At 40.5% G+C, this 15000-nt stretch overlaps 2 protein-coding genes across 5 annotated transcripts in view; one reads left to right on the top strand and one right to left on the bottom strand.

The window, feature by feature from the left end:
• The first annotated feature begins 3049 nt into the window (after positions 1–3049).
• LOC132860283 (ankyrin repeat domain-containing protein SOWAHA-like) lies at positions 3050–5083 on the top strand. The gene has a single exon (XM_060891433.1). The coding sequence runs from the start codon at positions 3185–3187 to the stop codon at positions 4640–4642; it is 1458 nt and encodes a 485-aa protein (XP_060747416.1). The 5' UTR covers positions 3050–3184; the 3' UTR covers positions 4643–5083.
• A 660-nt stretch (positions 5084–5743) lies between these two features.
• shroom1 (shroom family member 1) overlaps positions 5744–15000 on the bottom strand; it is a 25040-nt gene continuing 15783 nt past the window's right edge. For all 4 annotated transcript variants that reach the window (XM_060890593.1, XM_060890592.1, XM_060890595.1 and 1 more), the window contains 7 exons: positions 12729–15000; positions 12557–12603; positions 11698–12108; positions 11026–11592; positions 10519–10657; positions 9858–10130; positions 5744–8071 (listed from right to left, as the gene is read on the bottom strand). The exon at positions 12729–15000 is cut by the window's right edge and continues 262 nt beyond it. In XM_060890593.1, coding sequence (XP_060746576.1) covers positions 7817–8071; positions 9858–10130; positions 10519–10657; positions 11026–11592; positions 11698–12108; positions 12557–12603; positions 12729–15000 — 3964 coding nt within the window. In that variant the 3' untranslated portion in view covers positions 5744–7816. The remainder of the gene's footprint in view (positions 8072–9857; positions 10131–10518; positions 10658–11025; positions 11593–11697; positions 12109–12556; positions 12604–12728) is intronic.

Below are 15000 nucleotides of genomic sequence, written 5' to 3'. Positions count from 1 at the left end.
ATATCTACACCCATAGATATCTACACCCATAGATATCTACACCTACAGATATCTACACCCATAGATATCTACACCCATAGATATCTACACCTACATATATCTACACCTACATATATCTACACCTACATATATCTACACCTACAGATATCTACACTAGATGTTGCCTTGGGGTCTCTTGGCCATCTTGGAACGGGGTCTTGTACGTTTTATCAAGTTACTTCACTTAAGGACAGATTTAATGACATTATGCCTGAAAAAGACTTGGATTTTTTATCGTATGTTAATTAAAAAAAAAATTGTATAATATGAATTGCTGTTTATATTTGTTTTGTTTTTATTGTATTTATATGATTGTGTTTTTGTAATTGAATTTTTGCCATGAAAATAGCTAACTAGAAAATAAAAATAAAAAAACTAAATAATTAAAAATAAACAAAAAAAGAAAATAAATAAGAAAACTAACGATAACAATAGGTGTCTACGCCCCTAAGTGTGTGATAAGTGTGAGTGTGTGTAAGTGTGTGTGTGAGTGTGTGTGTAAGTGTGAGTGTGTGTGTAAGTGTGTGTGTGAGTGTGTGTGCGAGTGTGTGTGTGTGTGTGTGTGTGAGTGTGTGTGCGAGTGTGAGTGTGTAAGTGTGAGTGTAAGTGTGTGTAAGTGTGTGTGTGTGAGTGTGTGTGTGAGTGTAAGTGTGTGTGTGTTCCTCGTATGTGAAAACATACTTGGCAATAAAGACCTTTCTGATTCTGATTCTGATTCTGATGATGCAAGAATTTTGTCTCTAGTCCTTATGAGTCAGCAGTTATGAACATGAACATAATTGGATTTTTGGACTGTTGGTGGCGCTAGAGGGTTTGAGCTAGACACACCAAAGTTGACTTTAGTCACTTCTAAGAGGGCTGCCATTGACTTCAATGGCGGAAGAGGAATAATAATAATAATAATAATAATAATAATAAGAAGAAGAAGAAGAAGAAGAAGAAAACTAACGATAACAATAGGTGTCTACGCCCTTCGGGGCTTGACCCCTAATAATCTGAATCCAAAGCAGACGTAGGCTCTGAGGACATATTTGGTTTCTTCATGATCACATTGTTGAGACTCAAGATGTCATAGACAACCATCACTTTAGCTTAATGTCACTGGTTGTCTGTAACATTCATAAGCTGAGACAACACAATGTCACAAAGATTCATACTCTGTAACTGGAAGAAACTGTAAGGTCGTGTTGTTGCAGGGAAACTAAATAAACACAAATAAAACAACACAATTTAAATGTATAAATGAACATGTATAGTCACACCATTGTAGCAGTGTTACATGCAGTAGGTTATAAGGTAAGTAGTGATTGTTCATATGAAGTTTACTCAGAAGAATGTAAGTAATAAACTTACACCTACTAGCACTATGTATTATATTGTGAAAAAGTAGATTATCTTAATATCAAAACCTTAAATTGTCTCTGGGCTTAATAATAAATACATGTCTGACCTTTGGAACGATCAAAAAAAAACTAGAAAATGACATTCATGACGATTTATGGTGATTTTATTTCCCTTTGTCTACATTGACGCTGATGCATTAAGGGGGGGGGTCCCCTTACCAAGATGGCGGCTCTATTGACGCATTCGGTCCAATGAACTGCCGTAACCAAGGCGACATCTAGTGTTTATATCTATGGGTTTTATAAGCTTTATTTCATAATGACTTCCATCTACTAAATCATTTATCTATATTTATTCGGTATTTAAAGAGATTTACAGTTATTTATATAAACTCCTTAATACAGATAAATAACATGTTTACATGATGTGTATTAAAGGGTCACAATTACAGTTATTATTTATTTATTTATTTATTTATTTATTTAACCTTCAGCAGCCTTAAACAAAGGGGCATCATAGTGTTGTGGCCTTTAGGAGGATTTTTATTCTTTTTACTTCTATACACGTGAATAAAGAGATCAGTGTAAAATAAAGCACACGTGTTTATACACGTGAATAAAGAGATCAGTGTAAAATAAAGCACACGTGTTTATTCTGTAGCACTGACACCATCAGCAGGGTCACAGCTATACAGTTATAACTTATTGCTTATTAAGGACAGATTTATACAGAAGATTTATAAAGTAGGAAATTCTACACATCATTAATCTACAATTCTGTATTTAACTTAATTCACTTAAGATAATTTATGATATAATAATTCAGTTGAAGTGAATTAATTTTCACTTGATGGAATTTTCAGACTAGTTTGTATATATTTTATATATAAATATAACAGTGATGACAAATTTACTACGACTAGTGATAATAATAATAATAATAATAATAATAATAATAATAATAATAATAATAATAATAATAAAACAGGAAGAAACAGGAGCAGAGATAAAAGGCAGCATGTGATGCTTCTGCGCCTTAAAAAAGTTTATTATGACGGTTGTCACTGAGGGGAATCTGAGTAGGCAACTGTTACTGTAATCATAGACAAAATAAATATGATAAATATGATTAATATGATAGATATAATAAATATGGTTTCCTGAGAAAAGGGAAGTGCATAAAATAGTTCCAAAAAAAGTTTGTCTGATATGAGAACAACTAGAACATTATCTGTAGCCTTTGTATTCATTTATGGACACACACACACACACACACACACACACACACACACACACACACACACACACACACACACACACACACACACACACACACACACACACACACACACAATAATCGATCATCTCTATCTATCTACACACTGCTACCATTACACTTATTATTATTATTATTATTATTATTATTATTATCACATCATCATCATTATTATTATTATCATCATCATTATTATTATTATTATTATTTTATTATTATTTTATTATTATTTTATTATTATTATTAATGACGTTATTAAACTAGTAATAGTATTAATAGTATTTTTCTTGCTGTTCTAATGCTATAATGTAATTGAGCAGCGTTAATAAAGCCTTATAGCCACAGTGTTGTTGTGAAACGGTGTAAACGCTCCAGGTCTTTGGGACGCAGTGACGTGACGTGCAGCTGCTCTTCTGCTCATACACATGACGTGTCTGTGGACATTTTAACCCGGAAGACAGGTGTGTGTTCAGGTAGCTGTCGAAAAATCTGAACGAAGAAACGATTCATCTGTCCACATTTAATCATGGATATAAAGCAGGAGACGATCCTGTCGGTGCTGGTGGAGGAAGGTGGGAAGATTAAAAACTCGGACTTGTTGAGTAAATTTAAAGGTTCATTAAACTGCAGCGATCCGGAGGAGAAGAAGCAGAACAGAGATCTCTTTAAGATGATCATCAACAACATCGCAGTGGTTAAAGAACTAGAAGAAGGGAAATATATTGTTCTGAGGAAAAAGTACCTGAATTTACTGAAGTCCAGGTCAGATGATGGGACTGAACTAAAGGACGAGGGAGGAGGTGATGAGGTGGAGAAAGTGGAAGGAAAGCTGACAGCAGAGCAGAGAGAAGTGAGTAGGAATAAAAACACTAATGAAGAACCTCCTGAGGAGAAGAAATCAGAGCAGGAACCTCCCTCAGACAGTGACGCTGACTCCTCAGACACCTCTCCACCACTCTCCTTCATTGAGCAGGCTTTACAAAGACAGAAATCTACAGACTTCAAGGTAAAGAAGTCCTTAAACTTTACAAAGTCAGGTACAGATGACACACAGAAGCACAGACCTGCCAACAACTCTGGGAGCAGCGCACCAAAACCCTTCGCCCTGCCGTTACGCGTTCCTCCCATGGTCATTACCCCTGTGGCACATGAAGAGATTAATCAAATGAAAACTCCATCAAATGACAACAATTCAGTCAAGGTTCACTTGGTTCCAGTGAGCTCCTCTCCAGGGCCTTCCTCCTCACCTAGACAGAAGAGACGCTCTACTGTGGACAACGTGGGAATCGGCAGCTCTCCACTTCCACGGAGACACTGCAAAAGTGCTAAACCCGTAGACGAGCCCAAATATGGTGACACCGTCCCTTTGGAAAGCTCCGAACACGACTGGATGGTGACGTCTGCATCGGGACGTTGGAAATTATTGTACGGCCTGCTGCTGAACGATGCCCAGCTGGCAGAGAAAAAAGATTTCATTTCAGGTTTCACGGCTCTCCACTGGGCAGCTAAGTGTGGCCACTCCGAAATGCTGTGCAAGATCATTGACCTGTCCAGGGAGAAGGGAAAGGGTGTGGACATCAACTCCAAATCGTACGCAGGCTACACCCCGCTACACATCGCTGCTATTCATGGTCAGGAGTACATCATAGGGATCTTGGTCAATGAATATGGTGCCAACTGTGATATTCGGGATAACGCTGGGAAAAAGCCACACCATTACCTGGACAAAGCAGCGTCACACTCCATCCAGGAGCTGCTTGGAGGGTTGAAGGTGGTGCGTGCTGAGCCACAGAAGAACCCAGATGACACTGAGACTCACAAGCACACTCACACCATCAGCCGACTTTTCCAGCCACAAACTATAGGCTACAAGAAAAAATCCAAATCCAGAAGCACTTTCATGTCCGTGGCCGAGGATGTGAAGGATGAGAAGAGCGAGCACTCGAACCCCATGCACAGGGTTTTGTCTGATGTATTTTCCTAAAGACTCTCAGACTGTGAGACCTGAAGTTAGTGCTGTTTTATCCAGTAGCGAACTCACTTCAGCTCCATCTTAATAACGATTTTGTCTAAGGTTCGGTATTGGGGTCGATTCTGAATCGGTTATGTTCCTGTTCTGTGTTTATAGAAACATCAGGAATAAAATAGTGGATTATTGTTTACTTTTCATTTGTTAAAACTCACATAGTGCCATTCTGGTGATTTGGGTTAGAGATATTTAACCTAATATTATTTCTTACTTGTTTATTAATAAATGTTCTTTGGAGGTTGATGAATTAACGCTGTAGAAGCTCTTCTTGGTGGCAGACACTAAACACCTGTACAGTAATAACATGTTCAAGAATAATCATAAATCATCTTTCTTACTGATGTACAGAATTGATTTTGTGCAATAATGTGATTAAACTATACACACTGTGATCTATTTACTCTGTCATTGTGAGTCTGTATACAGTAAATAACACATTACACTGTGTGAATAACAACAATAGTAATAATAATAATAATAATAATAATAATAATAATAATAATAATAATAGCAGTAATAGATGGCAGTTTGCAGGGTGTTGAATGTTTCTATCATGTATGAATCTTACATAAAAATCTATATTTATATAAAACTGACGATGATGTTCTGTTAATCTGAGTATATCTGAAATCAAACATTTTGCACAATAATGTAATATAAGCAGTTTTATGTGCACGTATGTAGTAATGGTGGTTGTGATGAGCCTCGTGTTCCTTCATGAAGCTGGTTAAGTGACTCACTTTACACTATTTTAGTTCACTTTAACTGAGCTCACTGTGGTCGCTGATGCTGTCTTTACTGCTGAGTTGAGACCAGTGTGATGGTTTCTCTGTAACTGCTCGGTGTGTGTGTGTGTGTGTGTGTGTGTCTGTTCGAGTTCTCTGACACTCTGGGTACAGAAGGTGTTACTGCTTCTTTTACAGCACAATCCATAAACCCCTGCAGATGAGAGCAGTGACTGGCATGTTAAATAAATAAATAATGATATAATAATTGTCTAAAATGTAAAGGACAAGTGTTTTATTTATTACTGTATAAATGAACCTGAGTCTCATGTTAAGTGATTAGAAGGCATTTATTATCATTTATAGTTCATCCTGCTCAGGAGTGTGAGTCAGTCCCAGCAATCTGGGCCTGAGGTGGGAATAATACTGCCCTGATGGAACACCAGTCAGTTACAGTGCCACACACACACACACACACACACACACACACACACACACACACACACACTGTCCCTCTGCACCAATGTGACATCCAGATTTATTATTTTTATGAATCACATACTGAGTGAAGTTCAGCACATTTCTGAACAGCAGTTTCTTTAAATCAAAGCTCTGATGTTTAACTGGAGATGAAACCATTAAATCTTTTTCTCCTTCTTCACTTTTGCGTGATGGCAGGATTCAGGAGAAGAGTTTTAAAATGAATGTACAAGTGAAGTTCAGTACAATGTGATGCAGTCAGAAAAGTCTAACAGAAAAGTCCTAAAGTTTCCATGTGAAGGAGTTTCTCAGGGTTCATCACCTGTGATATTTTATGAGGCGTTGAAAACAAAGATCATCTGATACGATGATGATGATGATGATGATCTTCTTCACGACGGTCTGTAGCTACTTTGTATTGAGTTTGATTCCTGATTCTTTCTGCTTCTTTTTGTACATCAGTAAATAATAAAGCAGATTCTAATGGTGGTGAAGTGACAGGAGAAAGACGCTGCAGCTGCCGTGTACAGGACAGGAAACAGACTCAGGAGTCTCACACACAGGAATGTGACACTCAGCTGCTGTGTTTTTGTGGAAACTCTGTTAGTCTTTAGCAAAACTCACTAAAAAAAGTTTCTTAAAGCCACAAACACAAACCTGCAACAGGGAAAGATGCACGTAACCTCTAGAGGACAAACGACACACAAACCACAACAAACCCGCATGTGTTTATGCAACACAAACAGCAAACTCTTCAGTTTAGTGCGACACGTGAGAGAAATTCATCTGTAATGCCTCAATTTTCAAACTGCTTCAACACCAGGACATAAAAACCAAACAAACTGAAGTGAGCGCTTTTGGAAAAGTGAAAAATAAACAAGTAAAAGGCAAAAGAAGTAAGAGAGAGAAATTTCTTAAAACAGTATCAGGAGGGAAATAACACAAAGTAACACAAAACACTCAGGAACAAATTATTCATCGTCATAAGACACAATTTTCTTTTAGTTCAGAAGATTCCTCAGAGAACACGAGTGTAGTGAGACTCCTGAAGACAGAGATTTTATCTTCATTCTGATGTTTCATTCATAAATATGAACCTAATCTATAGTCAGTGTTCAAGCAGAACTGTACAAGTCTCTCTCTCTCTCTCACACACACACACACACACACACACACACACACGGTTTGGTTTCATGTTAAAACAGGAAGGAAGCTGTGTTTGACCCGAGTGCAATAAGAGTCCAAACCTCTCCTGATGTTATTAGCTTCAGTCCCCCGTCACTGCTGTTAGATCGAGTCTTTAACATGGAGTCTGTTATAAATGTCACATCTGAAGAAGTGATCAACTAAAACTAAAGGAGTCTGAACTAAAAAAAATGAACATTAGAGAACATTTAAAGGTCAGCAGTAATCATTAGGACTTAATATCAATAAAATAAATAAATGTTAGTAAATGTATTTTGTTACATTAGAAATTAGAAATGTGAAAGAACAAAAGTAACAAAGTGCTTTTCATAGTTTTGGTTTTCACTTTGAGTGACTAAAATAAATTAAACAGGAAACGGAATCATTTACAGGGCGATTAGTGCTCTCACACCCCCCCAAACACACACACACTCACACACACACACACACACACACACACACACACACACACACACACATAATATCACTTAACAGACACTATGGGTATAAAGATTTCTCTTTTTCCTGTTTTGCCGTCAGCAGCTCAGCGACTAACTCGGACTCAACAGCAGACGGTTTGTGCTTTAGAACGTCTGTAAAAGTGTCTCGATTATTTGTTGCTTTAGGACAATATTACTGATCAGAGAGTTTATATGATAGTTTCACACGTGGCTTCATCCACAAATGACACAGAATGTTAGGAATTTATTGACAGTGATGGAGGATAAAATTCTGCGGTTCATGGAGGAATGCTGTTGAGAAGAGCCTCGAGCTGCTCCTCCCAGAGCCGCTGCTTTTCCTCCAGGGCTTTCTGGTGGATGAGGAGCGAGGCTTTGTACTGGATGAAGCGCCGGTACTTCTGCAGTTGGACCTCCGTCAGGTGTTTGGCCAGGAACGTGGAGACCATGCGCTCACGCCGCTCCAGGTTGTCCTTCAGGTCCTTGGCATCTTCCCTCTGTTTACACAGGAGCTGATGTCTGCTAAGCAGCGATTCCTACAGTAGGTGTAAAAAGAATCAAGCATCAGACTGATGACAAATTCATTACGATTTCTGATCAGTTATCTAAACATTTAAGTTCTATTCAGAGGTCACATAAAAGTTACACTGAAGAGGGCGGAGTTATATAAAACAGGGGCGTGGTCTCAGTTACAGGCAAATCTGTACTGAAACTCAAGCTCATCTTTGTGTTATAGTCTTATGTCCAGAGGTGTGAAGTGTGAAGGGATTAATCCCCTGTTCTAGTGATCCAGTCTGATTTCACAGCCTTCTGTCAGTCGCTCTGGATGAAGATGTCTGCTGAACGCCACACACGTGAATCCACACACAGTCACTATAATAATCTCAACACCTACAGCAGAAAGCTGACGAGTCTGTACACATCTGAACTAAACACAACACTTCCAGCATCACAGACTCTGAACCTCACACTTTCATCTTTATAATATTTCTCTTACAGATTGTGAAACCTGAATGTAAAACCGTTTCCTGAGTCAGAGGCAGAAAAGAGTTTTAAAGCCACTGTTTAAAAAAACAAACACAATAAAATTGTGAGATATTTTGAGAAAATATTAAAAATATCTGATATTAATAAATACTGAAGTGAAATTTCACCAAACTTCAACACTGACCCCAGTCACCTGCACACCTTAAACACACTCACAGACTCACAGACACACAGACACACAGACTCAGACACACAGACACACAGACACACAGACTCACAGACACACAGACACACAGACTCAGACACACAGACTCAGACACACAGACACACAGACACACAGACTCACAGACACACAGACACACAGACTCACAGACACACAGACTCACAGACACACAGACTCACAGACACACAGACTAACAGACTCACAGACACACAGACTCACAGACACACAGACTCAGACACACAGACACACAGACACACAGACTCACAGACACACAGACTCAGACACACAGACACACAGACTCAGACACACAGACACACAGACTCACAGACACACAGACTCACAGACACACAGACTCACAGACACACAGACTCAGACACACAGACACACAGACTCAGACACACAGACACACAGACACACAGACTCACAGACACACAGACTCACAGACACACAGACTCACAGACACACAGACACACAGACACAGACTCACAGACACAAAGACACACAGACATAAACTCAGCCAATAAGTTAGCTAAAGTCAACACTATTACACCAAAATCAAACACATAAATAAAGAGACATCTACAGACCACATGGTGTCGCCTTCAAACATCTGCAGACATTTACAGGTGAAAATATCTGTCAGCAGGGGGCAGTGTAGGGGAAAAGCCACCGAAACTAGACTGCAGTTTCGGTGATACACTAACAGGAACTGCTTATCCAAGCAAAGACACGCCACACACACACACACATATACACATGCACACGCGCCACACACACACACGCACCACACACACACATACGCGCACACGCACACATACACATACACATACACATACACACACATACACACACGTGCACACACACAAACGCCACACACACACACACACACACACCGCACTGGTCAGAAACTGTTGATTAATTTTCTCTAAAATCAGATCAGACAGCAGTCTGTTTGTTGCCTGTTTCTAGCTTCTATAAAATAAGTGAGGAACATGTTCTACAAAATAAAAAAGTAAATAAAATGTTTGACATGCCAAACTTTAATAAATACTTTTAATAAACCATAACATTAATTAATAAAAACCCTCTCACTCTCCCGAGTGAAAGCTCACCTTCTCCTCAGAGTCCATGTTCTCATCCACGGTGCTCAGAGCGTTCTCCACACGAGCCAGACGTGCTGACAGACACAACAGCAGGCTGATGACACGCTCCAGGTCTTCAATGAACTGTGTGAATCTTTCCAGCTCTGCAGGTGAACATCTCTCTTGCACCAGAGCCTCCAGAGAATTACCCAGAAGTCCAACTTCCATCTCCTCACCTCGCAGGGTCGAGCGCAATCCTTCCAGAGACTTCAGCTGCTCCTCAATGTGAGCCATCAGCTGCCTCTGTGTGAGGAGAATAGATGAGTGCAGTTACACCAGGTCACTTTAATAGGAACACCTGCTCATACAGTTCTATGTAGATATCACTTCTTCTGTTCTGTGTAAACTCTAGAGTTTCTGAAATACTCAAACTAAAGTGAACTTTAACCGAATCTTGTATCTGCATAAACGTTTCTAATAAAGTGACCAGTGGATGTCGTGTTTTTCACATTGAAACCCTAAAATATAAATCAAGGACGAATTTATATCTGAAACAGTGAATAAAGACTTCATAAACAGTGAATAAAGACTTCATAAACAGTGAATAAAGACTTCATAAACAGTGAATAAAGACTTCATAAACAGTGAATAACAGTGAATAAAGACTTCATTTGGAATAAAAATAATGTACCTTCTTCTCTGTGACGTTGGCTCCTGTACTGTACAGCGCAGGATGTTGTGCAGTCAGAGGAATCGTGCAGTCATGTGGTGTTGAAGAGCCGCTGACTTCATCATCATCATCATCATCATCATCATCAGCAGCAGACGTCCTTGAACACAACATGACAAGTCAAAGTCAAGACCTCGTACAGACCTAAGAGATGTGACGAGTTTATACACTGAAGTCCGAGAGTCTGAGATCACTGAAGACTCATTTCATTTAAACTGGAATAAAGTAACGTATTCATAATAATAATAATAATAATAATAATAATAATAATAATAATAACAATAACAATAACAATAACAATAACAATAACAATAACAACAACAACAACAACTATTATTATTATTATTGTTATTATTATTGTTATTATTATTATTATTATTATCTCCTCCATTAAATCACACAACATTCTGATGGATTTAATGGTTTCTGTGAGGACAGAATGTGTAATTCAGAACCTTGTCTAGTCACCTGAAGGTATTCTGCTCCAGTGAGGTAACCTTCTGCTCCTGCTTCTTCTTATAGTGATCTTCCATCAAGAGATTGTCTTCAGATAACATCTGCTCCATTAGCATTATGGCTGTCTTCCGATTAGCGACAGGATACAGAATGCAAGCTAATGACTGGTCTGCTGTGACCACTTCCTGAACCAATGTCTCCCACCGAGCCTGGTCCACAGAACACTTGCTTTCTACCTTCTTCTTCCATTCCCGAGCTCCATCCAATGTAGGTGGAGGGGGAGGGGCAGGGGCAGGGGCAGGGGCAGAAGTCGCTGCTAGCTGTACACACCCTGACACAGAGCCTCTCTTGCCATACTCAGCAGGCTGAATATGAAGATGATGAGGGACTGAATGATGAGAAGCTTCTTCCTCGTGTGTTTTCTCATCACACGTCTCTGGTGATAAAAGCCACAGACTGGCGTCAGTTGTGATCCCGTAGCTGAGAAAGACTTCATCAACAGAGTGGACATCATTCTCGTCTTCATGTAACATTTCACCCTTCATTAGGAAGGTTTCTTCAGGAACCGCCTTACTTTTGCTAAAAGACACAAAGAAACATTTTTCTTTCCCACTGCATTGTGATGAGCAACAACTGAATGTTCTCAGTGATTTAAATCACAGAATAAAATGTAGAGAGCGATACCTGTCCATCAGATTATTCTCACTGGTTCCTCTGGGAGAACTGGATGAAGCTGTGACGTTGCCTTCTTTAAACGATAGAGGAGATGTTCTGACACAGGAGCTGCCTGCTGTAGATGTAGGTGTGTGTTCTAATGAGCCTGGTTCTTTAGAAGTCCTGGACTCAGGTCTGACCTGAAGGTCATCAGATGAGTAGTGCTGCTTACTGCTGTTCCCCTTCTCCCTGTCTGACATCTGGACCTGATTCAAGTGATCTGTGCTTTTGCTGAGAACTTTAGGCCTGGAAACCACCGACCTTCCAAGCTCCTCCATCGATTTCCCCCTGGATGCCACCATTCGGACCCTCTTCTGCTCCACCACAGACGCTGTATACTCCTTACAAACTGGTCTCTCTCCTTCTGTTCTAATCTCTGCTCTAAAGACAGACACAGGATTTCTATACAATCTCACACACACACACACACACACACACACACACACACACACACACACACCCTTCTTGCTAACCCACTAATAACATAATTATTAATGCATCTAACTGATGCTCTAAGTTGAAATTTAATGCTATCCCTTAAATTTAATGACAAAGTCAGGTGGAGTTTTTCTTTGTATCCTTGTACATTGTGTGTTACTGATAATCTTGTGGAACATCAACGAATAGTTCCAGTCGTCACATTTATGTTCTAGCGGCTAGAACATGGTTCTCTCAGCAGCTTCCCTTTATTCTCTCTCTTACAGCTGATAAAACACAGTTTGTTCCACATGTTACTGAGAAACTGCAAAGCAGTGTAAACTCCAACTAGAGAGAATGAATCAACAGCTGACGTGTGTGTGTGTAATGTGTTACTGCATCAGAAACTTACCCTGAGATACGTTTGTCATGAGTAAACGAGTCTACACGTTTCTGGATCTGTATAAAAATGAAAAGCAGAAACATAAAGAAATGGCTGAACATTTATCTCCCTTGCGTTTATGAATCCTGACGTTTGGAGACTTTTTGCCCCTCGGGTTTGTACATGAATAAACATTAGATACCTGGTAAGAGGAATGAGGTGACGAAGAGCTTCTGCAAGAGCGAGGTTGCTCTCGTGCTTCCAGCAGATCATCCATAGAGGCAGACTTCCCTGACGGAGGTGATGGTCGTTCTCTCCAGCTGGACTGCTGAAGGTGGTCTCCGTGGTGCACAGAGGTGGACAGGGTGTGTACGATGGACCCTGAATCAAGAACACGACTAGCAGACTGCGGCCTCAGCGGCTTCTCTTTGGATCCTGTGTAAGGTTTTGAAGCCCAGTCAGAATGTCTTCCTGCTGTGAGAACCTGCGGAGATGCCTGCTGAGGCTCCGCCACCTTGCAGCCAGTTTTACGTTCCATATACGCTACCAAGGCCTTCTGCTGAAGGTGCTTCAGAGAGCTCTTGGAGATGCTGCAAGCAGACATTGCACGCCCTCTCACCTCAAACATCTTACGTCTGACTGCGACCAGACCGTGCTGGACAAGATACTCTTCAGAGAGCAGCCCTTCTCTCTCACTGCCAAGGGAACGGCAGGTCACATGCGTCGGTCCTTCTCCCAGATGGTGGAGCTTTTCTGGCTCAGAGTTGGAGAGTTTCTTCTGTCCTATGGTCAGACGTTTCCTACAGCCAACTCGAGGCACCTGAGGCTGAGCGATGTTCTGCTGCTTCACCGTCTCTTTCTTCATCTCGTGGTTTGTGTTATTCAGAGAATCTGCGTTCTGAAGCGTGAGCAGATGAGCTGGATTGGGGTTTTCTTGTGAAGGAGTCCCTGAAGGTACGTCAGAGAGCTTCTTATCACAGAAGTGCTCAATCATCTTTTGCCAAGAGAGTCTGAGATCTTTTCTTTTGAATGAAGTCTCTCTCAAAACCTTGGTTTGTGCATCTTTAAGCTTTTCTTTATAATATTTTTTGAAGGAATCGTCCATGGTGTTGCACAGATAATAAAACTCTTTCGACTTTTCCTCTTTTGCCACTTCACTGTTGTGCTCAGAGTGACCACCTGACTCTCGTCCTGCTTCCTGATGATCTTTACTCCAGTCTGATTCCTTGCATCCCACAGTAGAGTTTCTGTCCCTTTTTACGCTCTTCTTAACGTTGGCTCTGCTGGCTCCTGTGAGATGATACAGTAGAGGAGTTGTCTCTTTGCTGATCTTCTCTGTGGGCACATCAGCAATGGCTTGTCTTGTTAGTTTATTCACAGGTTCCTCTTGTTTTAAATGAATATTTTGGTCTAAAACACTGAAGGCAGAAGTCACAGGTTTATGTTGAGATGATGTTGAGAAGTTGTCCTCTGGACCACAGTAGAAGATTGGGTGATTTTGGGTGTGGCATCTGCCCACATCCATGCTCATGTGTTCCAAATCACCAACATTTTGAGGTTTTGAGAAATGATGGCTACCTGAAGGTTCCTCATGTCCATTTGGTGTGATACATTGTTTCTCTTGGAAGAAGATCTCTCCACTGCCCTGTTTCCTCAGAGGAACGTGTTTAAACATGTCCTCCACAGTGTTATGTGATCTCTGTATTTCAGCTGATGTGTGAGTCTCGATGATGTCTATGGGATATTGTGGTGCTGGAGGAACACCAGACTCACATGATTTGTACACACCAGTGACAAAATAAAACTGTCCTTTGTGCTGAATACTTCCAGTGACTGTGTTTTGTGCCACGTGCCAGGAGTTGACTGTGTGTTGTTTCTCTCCGACTGAAACCCCGCTCTCTGAATGTGACCTACTGTGGTCTGACTGCTTCTCCATGTTCTGCTGTAAATGTTCTGGCTGCCACGTCTGTAGCGGAGATCGAACAAATCTGGATTCTAACTTCAAATCTGGAGTCTTCTCCACAAGGTTTTGCTTTCTCTCATAATTCTGAGGAACCCAGTTATCATAAACAAGGTCAGGTTTGGATCCCAAGATTTCAGAATTAGAAGTCTGGTGCCTAAAGGAGGAAACGTTAGAAAACTGACCCTCAAGACTCATCACTGATGGTTCATGTTTCTTAGCTGTTATGAAACTGTCTAAATAGTCAAGCGGTGGTGGTGGAGGTGGACATGAAGGTGGTGGTGGTGGAGTTAGAGGTGGTGGGGGCAGAGGTGGAGGAGGAGGTAAATGGGTTATAGGCACTGGAGGATCTTTGACGTGAGAACATCCATCATGGCTGTGATGGTGTTGGTCTTCAGATACGCTTTTGGTATGAGAGTGGAGAATGCTGGGACCGTACATGGCCTTCACATACCTCAGATCAGCGTAATGAAGGTTCTGTTGGTGTAAATCATCAGCTGAAAAGGGTGAAGGA

Source organism: Tachysurus vachellii, chromosome 17 (genome assembly GCF_030014155.1).
Source record: "Tachysurus vachellii isolate PV-2020 chromosome 17, HZAU_Pvac_v1, whole genome shotgun sequence".
NCBI lineage: Eukaryota > Metazoa > Chordata > Actinopteri > Siluriformes > Bagridae > Tachysurus > Tachysurus vachellii.
The sequence above is the reverse complement of the archived record's forward strand: the minus strand, read 5'-3'. Positions and strand labels throughout refer to the sequence as shown.